This window comes from Natator depressus, chromosome 4, assembly GCF_965152275.1.
Source record: "Natator depressus isolate rNatDep1 chromosome 4, rNatDep2.hap1, whole genome shotgun sequence".
NCBI classification, from domain to species: Eukaryota; Metazoa; Chordata; order Testudines; family Cheloniidae; genus Natator; species Natator depressus.
In genome coordinates, this window is record NC_134237.1 from 138101091 (window position 1) to 138114428 (window position 13338).

The window sequence follows — 13338 nt, forward strand, 5'->3', positions numbered from 1 at the left end:
ACCCGCAGCTGAAACCCTCACCTACCCCCCGTGTCCCAGCCCCCTGCCCCAGCCCTGATCCCCCTCCTGCCCATCCGAACCCCTCAGTCCCAGCCCAGAGCACCCTCCTACACCCCAAGCCCCTCATCCCCAGCCCCACCCCAGAGTCTGCACCGCCAGCCAGAGCCCTCATCCCCCCCAGCACCCCAAACCCCTGCCCCAGCTGAGCCCCCTCCTGCACTCCGAACCCCTCAGCCCTAGCCCGGAGCTCCCCCCTGCACCCTAAATCCCTCATCCTGGACCTACACCAGAGCCCGACCCCCCATCCGGAGCCCTCACCCCACCCCCAATCCCCTGAGCCAGCCCGGTGAAAATGAGCGAGTGAGTGAGGGTGGGAAGAGTGGGGGGGGCTGGAGTGAGCAGAGGCGGGGCCTCTGAGAGGGGCGGGGCAGGGGGTGTGGAAAGGGTGTTTGGTTTTGTGCAAGTAGAAAGTTGGCAACTCTAAATAGTGGAACATGGGGCGTGTGTATTAGAGATAAGCAAGCTCCATGATCTCAGGTCAATCGGTGTCAGAGGGTGAGCTGGGCCTGTAACGGGGCAGGGTTCTGGCCTTCATCTGAGCCAGGCCACCCTGGTTCCCACGGTACAGCAGCGCAGAGGTGCTGTGACAGGCTTGCAGGGAGCAGGAAGGCCAGGAAACCTGCCAGGATTCAGGTGGTTTCCTCGGCCCGTCGTATCAGAGGCATTGCCTCTGGGGGGCTGTAGTCACAGGGTCCCCTTGGGCTCGACCTGGTTTGAGGAGCGGCCTCCTTGCCACGCCCCTTTCCCCGTGCCCGCGCCTCACCGTCAAACACGGCCCCGCTGTACTGCGTGGCGGAGGCCAGCGGCAGGCACGTGTTGTCGAACTTGTTGCCGTAGTTGCCGATGCTGACTTCGAACTGGACGGCGGCGTCGACGTCCTGCAGCATGCTGGCCGAGTAGAAGGCGGCGAAGAGGCAGTACTTGCGCCGTCGCAGATGCTTCTGCAACACACAGAGCCAGCCCCGTGGGAGGAGCCGCAGCCTGGGGCCTCTCCCAGCCAAACCCTCGCCCACTCCTGCATGCGCCGGGTCCCGGGATGGCGTGGAAAGGGGCAGGGAGGAGCAGCTGAAGGCCAGCATGCAAGAGAGCTGCCCCTCTCTCCCCACACGAAGGGGGAGACAGGAGGGGATAGGGAGGGATGAGGGGTTTGGACCCTACTCCACCCCTCACCCAGGAAGTGGGCAAGGAGAGTCACCCAACAAACCTCCTGATGTAAATGAAACCCACTGCTGCACATGGCTGGAGAGCATGGGGCTAAGCCAGCCCTGGCTGCATGATTAGCCCCACCTGAGAGGAATTAGGTGATCCCAGGGTAAAAGGCAGCCAGAAGAGGCAGATAGCTCCAGAGACTGCAGGGAGCAAGACGGTTCTGCAGGGCCCTGAGTCAGCAGGGGAAAAGCACAAGCAGGAGAAAGCTCTCCTGACAGGGAGACCCGGGAGAGACACTGCCCAAGGAGCTGGGCAGAAACCGGGCTGCAGGCTGCACCAGTTTGCATTTCACTCATTGTGTTGGTGTACTGCGGGGCGGGACACTGACCTAGGGCTGGAGCCCAGAGAGCCGGTAGGCACCTGAGGTCTAAGTGGGATCCCTTCTGGAGACCATTTGAACTGAGAGTTCACAAAGGGCCCTGGAAGAGACAGGACGGCCCCAGGCACAGGGCCCCAGAGGGTGACCTCTCTCCATATGAGGGGTGGCCAAGAGGCAGCAGACGACCACACCGTATACCTTCAATGCCCGAGTCAGCACGGAGATGAGTCTGCGACAGCAGCTGGCTAGCAGGGAGAGCCTTTTGGCTCCAACTGTGCAGCAACAGGCTTTAGTTCTGGAGGCTGCAGGTTCAGTGCCCAGCTCTGCCAATTACCAACCCTATGATTTATAGCCAGCATGATGCTTGGGTCCTCGGTAGTGCTTCAGCAAGGATGTCCACATACCTCTACCCGTAGAATATCGTCAGGCGGGATGTCCTCCAACTTCTGCTCAATATGTTCCACCAGTTTTGTCTCCAGCTCCATCAGCAACCTGCCCCGAAAGGCCACTCCCTCTCCCTTAGAGTTAGATAAGAAGAAAGTGCTGTTACCAAGATGGCCGCATCACAGATATGCTCCCACTGGAGTCTATGGGAGCTTTGCCGTTGATTTAGTTCAGTTCAAGAGGAGCAGGATCGGGCAACGTATTTATGCAGCCCCTTACAGATGTAAGGCAGACTATGTTATTTTTTGCCCCTCAGCTTATGCTCAAATGCCAAAATGTACTTGCCAAGAGGGGTAATAATTTCCTGTAGGTGCAACGGATCCTGTTTAGATCTGGGAGAAGAGTGGCTTTTTCAATTCAGTAGCAGTTGTGAAAAATCAAGAGTTTCCATCTGGATCAAACCGACTGAAAATTTGGGGAATTTTTTGTGAAACAAAAACGTCCTTTTGGGAGCTTTCCCACATCTGGGGTAAGTGTCCTAAGCACTCAGCTAAAGGCTATTTGGGGAAACGGGGCCAGCAACAGCAGCAGCATCTCCTCCTCCTCCGCCACCGCCTGCTTTGTGAGTGGCTGAACCGATTTGCATCCAGTTCGTGAATAGTTTTACGTCGAGCAAAGCTGCATTTTTTGGCAAACTATTCTTCCGAAAAATATCGCCCAGCTCCAATCCTAGTACCGATTAATGAAAGTTTGGGATAATGAGAGTGTTTCACTTTGCAAAGAAGAATTTTGGAAAACTGAACCACCACAGCTTCACCTTTCCCATGTTGAGTTCCTCGTAGGGATCTGGAAACCCGGTAAATTCCCTCGGGCTGCCGTAAAGGTTTACGTAACAGGGTCCAAACGTCGGCAGGAATCCCAGCCCGTCATCCACTAGGAGACCACAGGGAGCAACTGGTTACTGAACCACTACTACAGCTCTTCTAATTAATGCATAAAAAGAGAACAAGCACTGAGAAAACTATAGCATACCCCTCCAACTACAGAGTTACGGGTCCAATGGGTGCTAAGGGCAGGAACACGGGTCCCTTGTGGACTAGACTCTGTTATTATCCTAGAATCACAGAATCATAGGACTGGAAGGGACCTCGAGAGGGCATCTAGTCCAGTCCCCTGCACTCAAAGCAGGACTAAGGATTATCTAGACCCTCCCTGACAGGGGTTTGCCAAACCTGGTCTTAAAAATCTCCGATGATGGAGATTCCACCACCTCCCTGGGCAATTTATTCCCATGTTTCACCACCCTGACAGTTAGGAAGTTTTTCCTAATGTCCAACCTAAACCTCCCTTGCTGCAATTTAAGCCCACTGCTTCTTGTCCTGTCCTCAGAGGTTAACGAAAACAATTTTTCTCCTTCCTCCTCCTAACAACCTTTTATGTACTTGAAAACTGTTATCATGTCCCCCTTCAGTCCCCCCACATTGCACAACACACACACTGGTAATTTAACCGGCTCATGGAACCCGCGAGTGGCTGGAACCTCTCCATTGCCACCCACTATAGGGCTTGTAGCTGAGGTAAAGGAGGCATGGCCGGTGTGTCAATGCCACAGCACAGCCAGAGGCAGGCAGCCAGCCCTTAAGATAGCCTTGGGGCTGATCTAACTTACACCAAGGATCTAATCGCTCCCGATTGGTGGTTTAAAGCCAACTTTGCATTCCCCAGCCTCCCTGGCTGCACCAAGCACAGACATGGTCTGGGACTGGGGCCATCAACGTCAATGGGGTGACACCAGTGTGAGTGAGGTCAGAATCAGGCCCTGGTTAGGTGACAGCTCCGTATGGTGTTTACTCTGTACAACTACTCCGGCATTACACCGGCAGAACTGAGAGCCCTTTCTGTGCTGCGCTAAGACCAGTCCCGTTCCCAATAAAGCCAGTCACAAAGCACCCACGATTTCAGTGGGAGGCAGACGGACCACCCAGCACTTCCTCTACCCCACACAGCAGTGGACACAACTATACAATTCAACAGAAGGAGACCCTGCCAGTGAGAGCCTGGTCTCAGGGACTCTGGTCCAGCCAATCTGCAGTAATCGCACTGAATTCAAAGGAGCTACTTCCGATTTATGCTGGGGAGCCGTGGCAGTGCTAGGCCATGTCCACACCAGAAAGGGGCCCAAGCCACAAAATTCAGATCAGGATCCAGATTTTAGCCCCATTCCCTCTTTCGGGGTGTTTGGAATTTAGAGAACGGAATTTATTCTGGGATGATGAAGGCTCTCCTCGTCCTATAGTCCCATATTTGGGGTTCTAAAGGAGTGGGCCAGATTCCCAGCAGGCGTCAATCAGTGTCACTCCGCTGACCACAGTGAACTGGGAATTTATCCCACTGACTGCCATGGAGTGTGTGCCGGTTTACACCAGATGAGGATCTGGCTCAGGGCCCTCTTCCTTAGGACACCTAATGATCCACCAGGTGACCCTCAGACCATTGCTTGAGAGATTGGCATCAGATGCTAAGTGAGCAGGAATAAATTGGTGTCCCCCTGCCTTGTACTTTGAAACCAGCCAGGCCCAATGCACCAGGTCTTGGCCCAGTGAGCAGCACAACACATCCTGGGTCCTGCTTACCACACGAAATACTGTCAGAGTTCAACAGAAAGATGACTAACAGAGAGCAGTGCCTTGTGCTTGGCATACCAACCCCACCAGAGGCCAAAGGATGGTGGAGACTCCGACCATGGCCCATCCCACCCCATTGATGATCCAAGGGGGCACATATGAGGCTGGAAGACGTCTGGGGCCATATCTCAGTGGCTTGCTCCCTTTCACAAGCCACATTTCAGACACTGAGACTTTTGCTGATCCCGGTTCTGTCCAGTTTCCCAGTGTGTCTAAACACAGCTAAAACGGCCAAATTACCAAACCATGATTGCAACCAACAGGCTAAAGGGACGTACTGGCTGTAGCTTTCAGGGGCTTCGCGAGAACAGGAAACTCATCTGAGGCACAAAGAAATGAAGAGAAGGTTAGAGTGGGAACAACAGAGAAGGGGTGGAAGGAGCATGACATGAGACCAATGCATTATGGGACATGCAAGCTGCTGCTGCAAGGGGGCTTTTTGTGCCAGACTCTAGAGAGAGACCGAGAGGGGACCTATAACAGCTACAGTCTCCTAGGTCACTCTGGCGAGAAGCTACTCATGCTGCACCATGCCACATGAGGCCCTGGGAGTGGATTGGGAGCCTTTCCTACAGAGCCCAGGCCCGGCGTCCTTACTCAAGTCAGCCGGCCAAGCCGCCTCCCAGGAGCCCAGCAGAGGTCCAAATCTACCTCCCTGCTCTGTGTCCCACAATGCATTGCACCAATCTAGCTGTGGCTCAGGCCCGTCTCTGACAATGGCTACACCCAACCCCTTCACCCAACGGTCCCCGGGGCTGCAACGGGCATCCCAAAGCACACCGGAACAACTAGGGGCTTCCGTTCTGCTCCTCTATAAACGCCGTCTCCCCAGAGCTGGCCTTTGGTTCTGTGGGGCCCAGCGCAAGGCAAGACATATGGGGCTTCAGACAGACAGTTGGTCATTAGGGGGATATGGAAGAGGGGGATGGGTCCCTTGATGGCTACTGAATCCAGGCTCGGACATGGGGGGACCCTGTGTGGTGACTGTAGGCCAGAGAGACCCACAAGGTGTGTCTGTGTCCAGCAGCCTCTGTATGCATCACAGCCAAGCCGCAGGATTTCTCTACCACATGGGACACTGCACATGTTGTATCTGGGGGACCGGACAGAAAGGGAACAAGGGGCATCTGGGATGGGGTGGGGAGGAAAGGGTGTATCCCAGTGCTTCGTCCTTCGAAGAGTGAGGTTGCAATGGGCTGTCGAGTGGGGATCTCCTGGGTACACGGTAGGTGCGAGTGTAGGTCCCTGTGCGGCCTCCCACGATGCCCATGTGACCTGCTCCTGTGGCCGGCAGAGAAGTTAACTGTGAGGGGGTCCCTCTGTATCCACGTACCTGCATGGCCCCGCAGAGCCATTTCTCGGGACTAAAACCCTTCGTGGCTGCCAGTCTCAGCTCCCAATGCGCTTTGCAGTGCAACAGCCCCTAAGAGCACAGGGCTGGGACCGGCGTAAGGGAAATGCTTCCAAACACCTCTGACGTACCCCTCTTTCCTGTCGCCCGTCCCCTCGCTCTCTCTCTAGGGCTCTGCAGCTGCCCCATAAGTTAGGTTTCCTCCCAGGAAAGGGAGGATGAATAGACAAAGCCCGTGTCAGTGGGCGCATGGCATTGCAGTCTGAACTCCATACTCCGCATGCACTGGCAGGGTAGTTTGTGTTGTAAGAACAGGTTAGCTGCCCCTAAGGCCCCAACTGCATTACAGACCTTGACCGAGTTTGTCACCAGGCTGACACCCTGTGTTTTAGGCCTAGGCTTTCTTTTCTTAAGCACTGTGAGGGCACCATGTTTCAACCCGGCTTGTAAGCAGAGCTGCGGCTGGACTCTCACCGGGAAGTTCTGCTGTGTATGTGTGTTTGAGCCGGGGGTCATTGAACTGTGCACGGGTAATAGGGTTAGCTTGTCCCTCTACCTCCCTGGTCCATGAGCAAGATCCCAAAATGCATTGCGCCACATGAGAAAATACCCACAATCCTCTGCCACTCTGCACCAGCGGCAGAGACAGGAGGTTGCAGCTGCCCCAAATTTCCCAGAGTGCATCAATGGGAACATGGCGGTGCTATACAATAAGTATGGGCAGGCCAAAACCACTGACATGTGATTGGCCTGGGAGAAATGCTACAGCGTGGATACGCCAAACCAGGCAAGCTGCAATTGTGTCAGCACCTGGCGCCCACTCACAAGGGTTCTGTCTGGAGTGCAGCCAGTACAAACCAACGGGAGCATGGCGGCGAGGACAGTCGGAACAGAGCAGCAAAGGGAGTTAGCTGCAGGAGTTATTCAGTAACCGACGGGTTTAGGGCAGGTTCAGGCCACAGTCCCTACCACAGCTCCGAGCAGCTGCAAAGACCCGGGTTATTCAGAAACCACAACACAACAAAGTGAACCATGAGTCCCTGCACTTCCTCCCGCCTGACACGAATACCATGACACGAACAGTGTGATTGAGGTCTGGCCACTGATTGCCAGACCCCCCCAGCCCCCACTCGGGACATCTTCAGGACTTGAACCCAAGAACCCTCAGCACTAAAAGCATGAGCCGCTACCACTGGAGCTAGAAGACCAAGCCTCGCTGCTGCAGCAAATAACAGGCTCACAAACCTCTTACGTGAGCCAGCCACTGAGGGTACGTCTAAGTCCAGCCTCTGATTCAGGTTTGATCTCCAGTCCCCTTTTGGGACCTGGGTCTTAGGACTCTGCTGGGGGCGGGGCAGGGGGGAGGGTCACAACCCAAATCCCACTGCGACTCAGATCTAAGCCTGTCATTTTGCAATGTGGACACTGCTCAAGCCACAGACCCGAGTAGTGCAGTGTGGATGCGTTAGCATGCCTGAGAGACCTGGGTCCAGCAAGCGTAAACGCAGGTTTACACCTGGCCTTGGCCACCGTCGGAAGACAGGATACTGGGCTAGATGGGCCTATGGTCTGACCCCACTATGGCCATTCTTATGTCAGTTTACAATGCGGTGTGGATGCTCCAGCACATGGCTAGAAACACAGAATCCACAAGCCCGGGCCCAGCAGATCCGGGTTTACAATGCAGTGTAGACATACCCTGGAGGGAAGACACTGAGTCAGGACTTAGCAGAGTCCCAGATCCCTGAAACCACACAGTCTTTCCCCACCCTCTACGCACTGAGAACAGGCAGGAGGGGACTCTTCCTGGCTCCTAGATTACAATGTGAAGGTGGGTTCAAACTAAGGCAAAATGAGCTCCACGCTCCCTAATGCTTCTTTCGTGAGCAGCTGGGGCATGCTCAGACAGAGCAATTCTCCACCCCTGCCCTACGGAGCTTGCACTTCAAAGCGGACACACATGCAGAAATTCAAAGGGCCACCACCGGCACGTCACCAGGACGTTCCCAATGCCCAAGCAACCCCGGGCCCCAGCGGGAGGTTAGCAGGGCTTGCACCAGTCAAGAAGCAAGGGGAGAGTTTGGCCCAGAGAATCCAAAGATACCCCATGGATATAGGCCCCGATCCATCACGTGCTTACCCTTTGGACTGGAGCAGGCCCAGTGAAGCCAAGGGGATAATCCACCTGCTTCAAGTTACACACCTGCTTAAGTGCTTTGCTGGACCAGGACATAGCCAATAACTGGAAGACACGCTGGGGTCGTGCAGCGAGGATTTGGGGTCAAATTGTGCCCCCCATTCGGAGCTTTGCCACTGGCATCAATAGAGGCAGGATTTAGCCCTGGATGCCCTAGTGCCAAGTGATGACTGCCCCTTCCACAGGTACCCATGGGACAGGGAGGGCACAGGATGCCTCCCCGCCTTTGTACACCACACTGTGCAGGAGCCAGCCACACCTCTCCCGGCTGTCTCCTCAGCAGCCGGCAGAGCCGTCCGAGAGCACAAGAGAGCGTATGCTCCCCTCCTGTCCACAGGCAGGAGGCAGCATCCCACTGCATGTCCAGGGCTCATCCTCCTGATTTCTAGTGCCCCTGCTGGGGTGGAGCTGGGCTGCAGCCAAAACCCACCCAGAGCTTCAGCGCAGACGACATTCACGACATGCCTTAAAGAGTCACCCACTTCTGTCACGACGCAACTTCAGTCAGAGTCACTTGAGATTCCCCCATGCTCGCCCGTCGGAGGAGAAGGCACCAGCCCCCAAGGTTTCATAGAGAGGATCCCAGTCAGTATTTCTCCTTCACTAAAGCCAAGACCAGCCTCCGAGCCACGAGCATGCATTCCCCATAGCGCCCAGTGCAAACTCCAGGCATGGGCCTCTCCTTACCTTCCAGCTCTCCTCCCGGGGCAGAGATTTGAGACATGCACAGGTGGGTCGTGCCGATGACATCATTGTGAGTGACACGGTCCCTGAAATAAGGGGTTCAGCTGAATTGTAGTAAGCATTTGGTTGATCATGCTTTGCCCATAAAGAGCCTTCCTTGGGAGATCTCCATGTTCTTTACAAACGTTAACTCTCCAAGTCATCCCTATTAAGACAGGTCAATATTATTGGACTAGATCCCCATCTGGTGTAAATCCACATTGCTCCACTGGAGTCAGTGGGCCAGATCCCCATCTGGTGTAAATCCACATTGCTTCATTGGAGTCAGTGAGCCAGATCCCCAGCAGAAGTCAATGAAGCTGTGCTGATTTTTCCCAGCTGCAGATCTGTTCCATTAACTTGGTGTTACAGAAGGGAAACTGAGGCACATAGCGACATGAAGTGACTTGCCCACTATCACAAAGGGAGACAGTGGCAGACTGCACAATAGAAGCCAGGAATCCCAATTCCCTGTCCACTGCTCTAGCCACTTAGGGACAAAGCCTGAACATCCACCCTGCAATTTGATAGCCCCACAGCCCAGGCCTCACAAGCCCACATCAGCTGTCATGGGCCACCCAGGGATGTTTAATTGCAGTGTAGACATTCCCTTAGCCCGCTCCCTCCTGCGTGTAAGATTATTAGCCTAGCACCCATCACCTTATTGCCTACAGCTACTACCAACCTGTATGTTCTTGGATGTTTACAAAGGTGAGAAATAATTTCCTATATGTTTTGGAGCCACTTGGTTGCAGGTAAAGGAAGTTACTGCCCTGGGGAGTGCTCCTTACAGCCAGTTATCACCTGACCCACCCCGGCCTTAACATGCCTGGAAGACCTCGCTTGGCCCTTGCAGAGTGGAGGCGTTGGTTCTGGGAATGCATCTGGCTTGGGACGCTCGCTGCATTTCGGATCTGGGTTGCACTAGTACAGGACCATTGAGACTGGGGGTGCCTAAATTGGTCCTTAGAATAGGCTCCCCACTGTGTAGACACGGCCCATCTCCTCTTGGACGTTGTCTCCTTCTATCTCCATTTCAAACTCACCAGTCCATGACCCGGATCCTCATTTTCTCACACATGGAAGGAAACTAGGGAAATAGGCACAAAAGGGGAATGGTCAGTGCAAACGGCTGAGGGAACAGTGCTCGGAGCGAAGTGACCCCCGGGGCAGAGATCTGCCGTTGCTCACCATGGCCGGCACGGTGATGCGCTGGTTCCACTGTGGGTTGGCGTTCTTCTCCAGGATCTTAGAGCTGATCTGGCGATAGAAGGGAACAATAAAAGGCAGCGTCAGGGCAGCATTGGCTCTCCCTTCTTTATGAGCCACAGACTCATCTGGTTGTTTCTGTTACGTTTCCCTGCCCCAGGTGGGTTTTTCGTGGCTTCCAATTCTTAGGAAACCTTCCAGGGTGCAACAACATGCACCTGAGGGAGGCAATCCTGAGCCATAACGGGCCAGGATGTCCAAAAACCAGGCCTTCCTGCTGCTGTCTGGCTTTGTGGGTGGTGTCAGGGCAGGGACACCAGAGCATGGGGAACCAAAGGGCCATAGCTCCACTGCTTTTAAAAAAGGGAGGGCTATGCCCTCCCACTTTTTACTGGCTGTAAGGGAGAGCAACAGGGGGAGGGGCCTCAGGGAAAGAGGCAATGTGGGGGCAGGGCCTCGGAAGAAGAGGCGGGGCAAGGGCGTGGCCTTGGTGAGAAGAGGCGGCACGGGGGCGGGGCCACAGATCAGGCATCAGTTACACACACACACACACACACACACTTTTAGGGCACTTCTGTCGCTCCTGTGTCAGGGTCCTCAGACTGTCTCTCTCAAGCCAAATGTTCTTCGGGGTCCTATGTGATGCCAGGAGAAACACCTACTGTGTGGGGGAAAGGAAGGCTTGGAGCTCCTTCCAATGCCCGGGAGGAGCAAGCCATGGCTATGGGAGGAGGGGGAGCAGTGGGACACAAGGTAACACCCAGGTACAAAATATACAGAAATAACAGAGTAGGTCACACTGGTGGGGGAGTGGCACTATATGTGAAAGAAAGCATAGAGTCAAATACAGTAAATATCTTGAATGAAACAAACTGCACCATAGAATCTCTATGGATAGAAATCCCATGCTTGAACAAGGAAAGTGTAGCAGTAGGGATATCCTACCGACCACCTGACCAAGACGGTGACAGTGATTGTGAAACGTTCAGGGAGATTAGAGAGGCTACAAACACAGAAAATGCAATAATAATGGGGGATTTCAGCTATCCTCATATTGACTGGGAACATGTCACCTCAGGACAGGATGCAGAGATAAAATTTCTAGACACCTTAAATGCCTGCTTCTTGGAGTAGCTAGTCCTGGAACCCACCAGAGGAGAGGCAATTCTTGATTAAGTTCTAAGTGGAGCACAGGATCTGGTCCAAGAGGTGACTATAGCTGAACCACTCAATAATAGCAACTATAATGTAATGTAATTTAACATCCTTGTAAGGGGGAAAGTGCCAAAGAAACCCACCACAGTAGCATTTACCTTCAAAAGAGGGAACTACACAAAAATGAGGAAGCTAATTAAATGGAAATTAAAATGAAGCGTCATGTGTGAAATGCCTCCAAACTGCATGAAGACTATTTAAAACACCATAGAAGAAGTCAAATTGAATGCATGCACCAAATAAAAAAAATAAAAAAGTAAGGGGACCAAAAAACACCACCATGGCTAAATAGCAGAGGTGGTTAGAGACAAAAGGGCATCCTTTAAAAATCGGAAGTCAAATCCTAGTGAAGAAAATAGAAAAGACCATAAACTCTGGCAAGTCAAATGTAAAAGTACAATAAGCAGGTCAAGAAAGAATCTGAAGAGCAATTAGGTAAAGACACACCAAAAAAGCAACAAAAAAATTAAGTATATCAGAAACAGGAAGCCTGTCAAACAGTCAGCGGGCCACTGGATGATCGAGGTGCTAAAGAAATACTCAAGGAAAACAAGGCTGTTGTGGAGAAGCTAAATGAATTCTTTGCCTGGGTTTTCACTGCAGAGGATATAGGGGAGATCCCACATCCAAGCCATTCTTTTTTAGGTGACAAATCTGAGGGACTGTCCCACATTGAGGCATCAATAGATGAGATTTTTTAACAAATTGATCAACTAAACAGTAATAAGTCACCAGATGGTATCACCCAAGAGCTCTGAAGGAACTTAGATATGAAATTGCAAAACTACTAAATGTGGTATATAACCGATCACTTAAATTGGCCACTATAGCAGATGACTAGAGGGTAGCTAATATAATGCCAATTTTTCAGAAAAGGCAATCCTGGCAATTATAGGCCAATAAGCCTAATGTCAGTATCAGACAAACTGTTGAAACTAGTAAAGAAGAGAATTATCACACAAATAGAATCTATAGATGAATATGATGTGTTGGGGAAGAGCGAACAAGACTTTTGTGATGGGAAATCATGCCTCACCAATCTATTAGAATTCTTTGAGGGAGTCAACAAGCACGTGAACAAGGGTGATCCAGTGGATATAGTGTACTTGGACTTTCAGAAAGCTTTGACAAGGTCCCGCATCAAAGGCTGTTAAGCAAAGTAAGCAGTCATGGGATAAGAGGGAAGGTCCCCTCATAGATCAGTAACAAGTTAAAAGACAGGAAACAAAGGGTAGGATAAATGGTCAGTTTTCACAAGGGCAAGAGGTAAATAGGGGGGACCCCCAAGGATCTGTGCTGGGACCTGTGCTGTTCAACATATTCATAAATGATCTGGAAAAGGGGGTAAACAGTGAGGTGGCAAAATGTGCAGACAATACAAAATTACTCAAGATAGTCAGGGACTATAAAGAGTTACAAAGAGATTTCACTAAACAGGTGACTGGGCTAAAAAGTGGCAGATGAAATTCACTGTTGATAAATGCAAAGTAATGCACATTGGAAAACTTAATCCAAACTATACATACAAAATGATGGGGTCTAAATTAGCTGTTACCACTCCAGAAAGAGACCTTGGAGTCATTGTGGAGAGTTCTCTGGAAACGTCTGCTCACTGTGCTGTGGCAGTCAAAAAGGCGAACAATGTTAGGAACCATTAGGAAAGGGATAGATAATAAAATAAAAAAATAACATAATGCCACTATATACATTCATGGTACGCCCACACCTTGAATACTGTGTGCGATTCTAGTTGCCCCATCTCAAAAAAAGATATATTAGAATTGGAAAAGATTCAAAGAAGGGCAACAAAAACGATGAGGGGTATGGAACAGCTTCCATATGAGGAGAGATTCAAAAGACTGGACTGATCAACTTAGAAAAGAGACGACTGGGGAGGGAGGGGGGGGATATGATCGAGGTCTATAAAATCATGACTGGTGTGGAGAAAGTAAATAAGGAAGTTTCAGAGTAACAGCCATGTTAGTCT

The 13338-nt window shown here is 52.1% G+C and overlaps 1 protein-coding gene across 1 annotated transcript in view; it reads right to left on the reverse strand.

Moving 5' to 3' along the window:
* The window catches only part of DYSF (dysferlin), a 303950-nt gene that overhangs the window by 188616 nt on the left and 101996 nt on the right, over positions 1-13338 (reverse strand). Inside the window, exons 14-20 of the mRNA XM_074951962.1 lie at positions 10119-10187; positions 9974-10017; positions 8892-8974; positions 4935-4976; positions 2790-2905; positions 1993-2106; positions 824-1001 (exon numbers count right to left, since the gene is read on the reverse strand). Of these exons, the coding sequence (XP_074808063.1) occupies positions 824-1001; positions 1993-2106; positions 2790-2905; positions 4935-4976; positions 8892-8974; positions 9974-10017; positions 10119-10187 (646 nt within the window). The remainder of the gene's footprint in view (positions 1-823; positions 1002-1992; positions 2107-2789; positions 2906-4934; positions 4977-8891; positions 8975-9973; positions 10018-10118; positions 10188-13338) is intronic.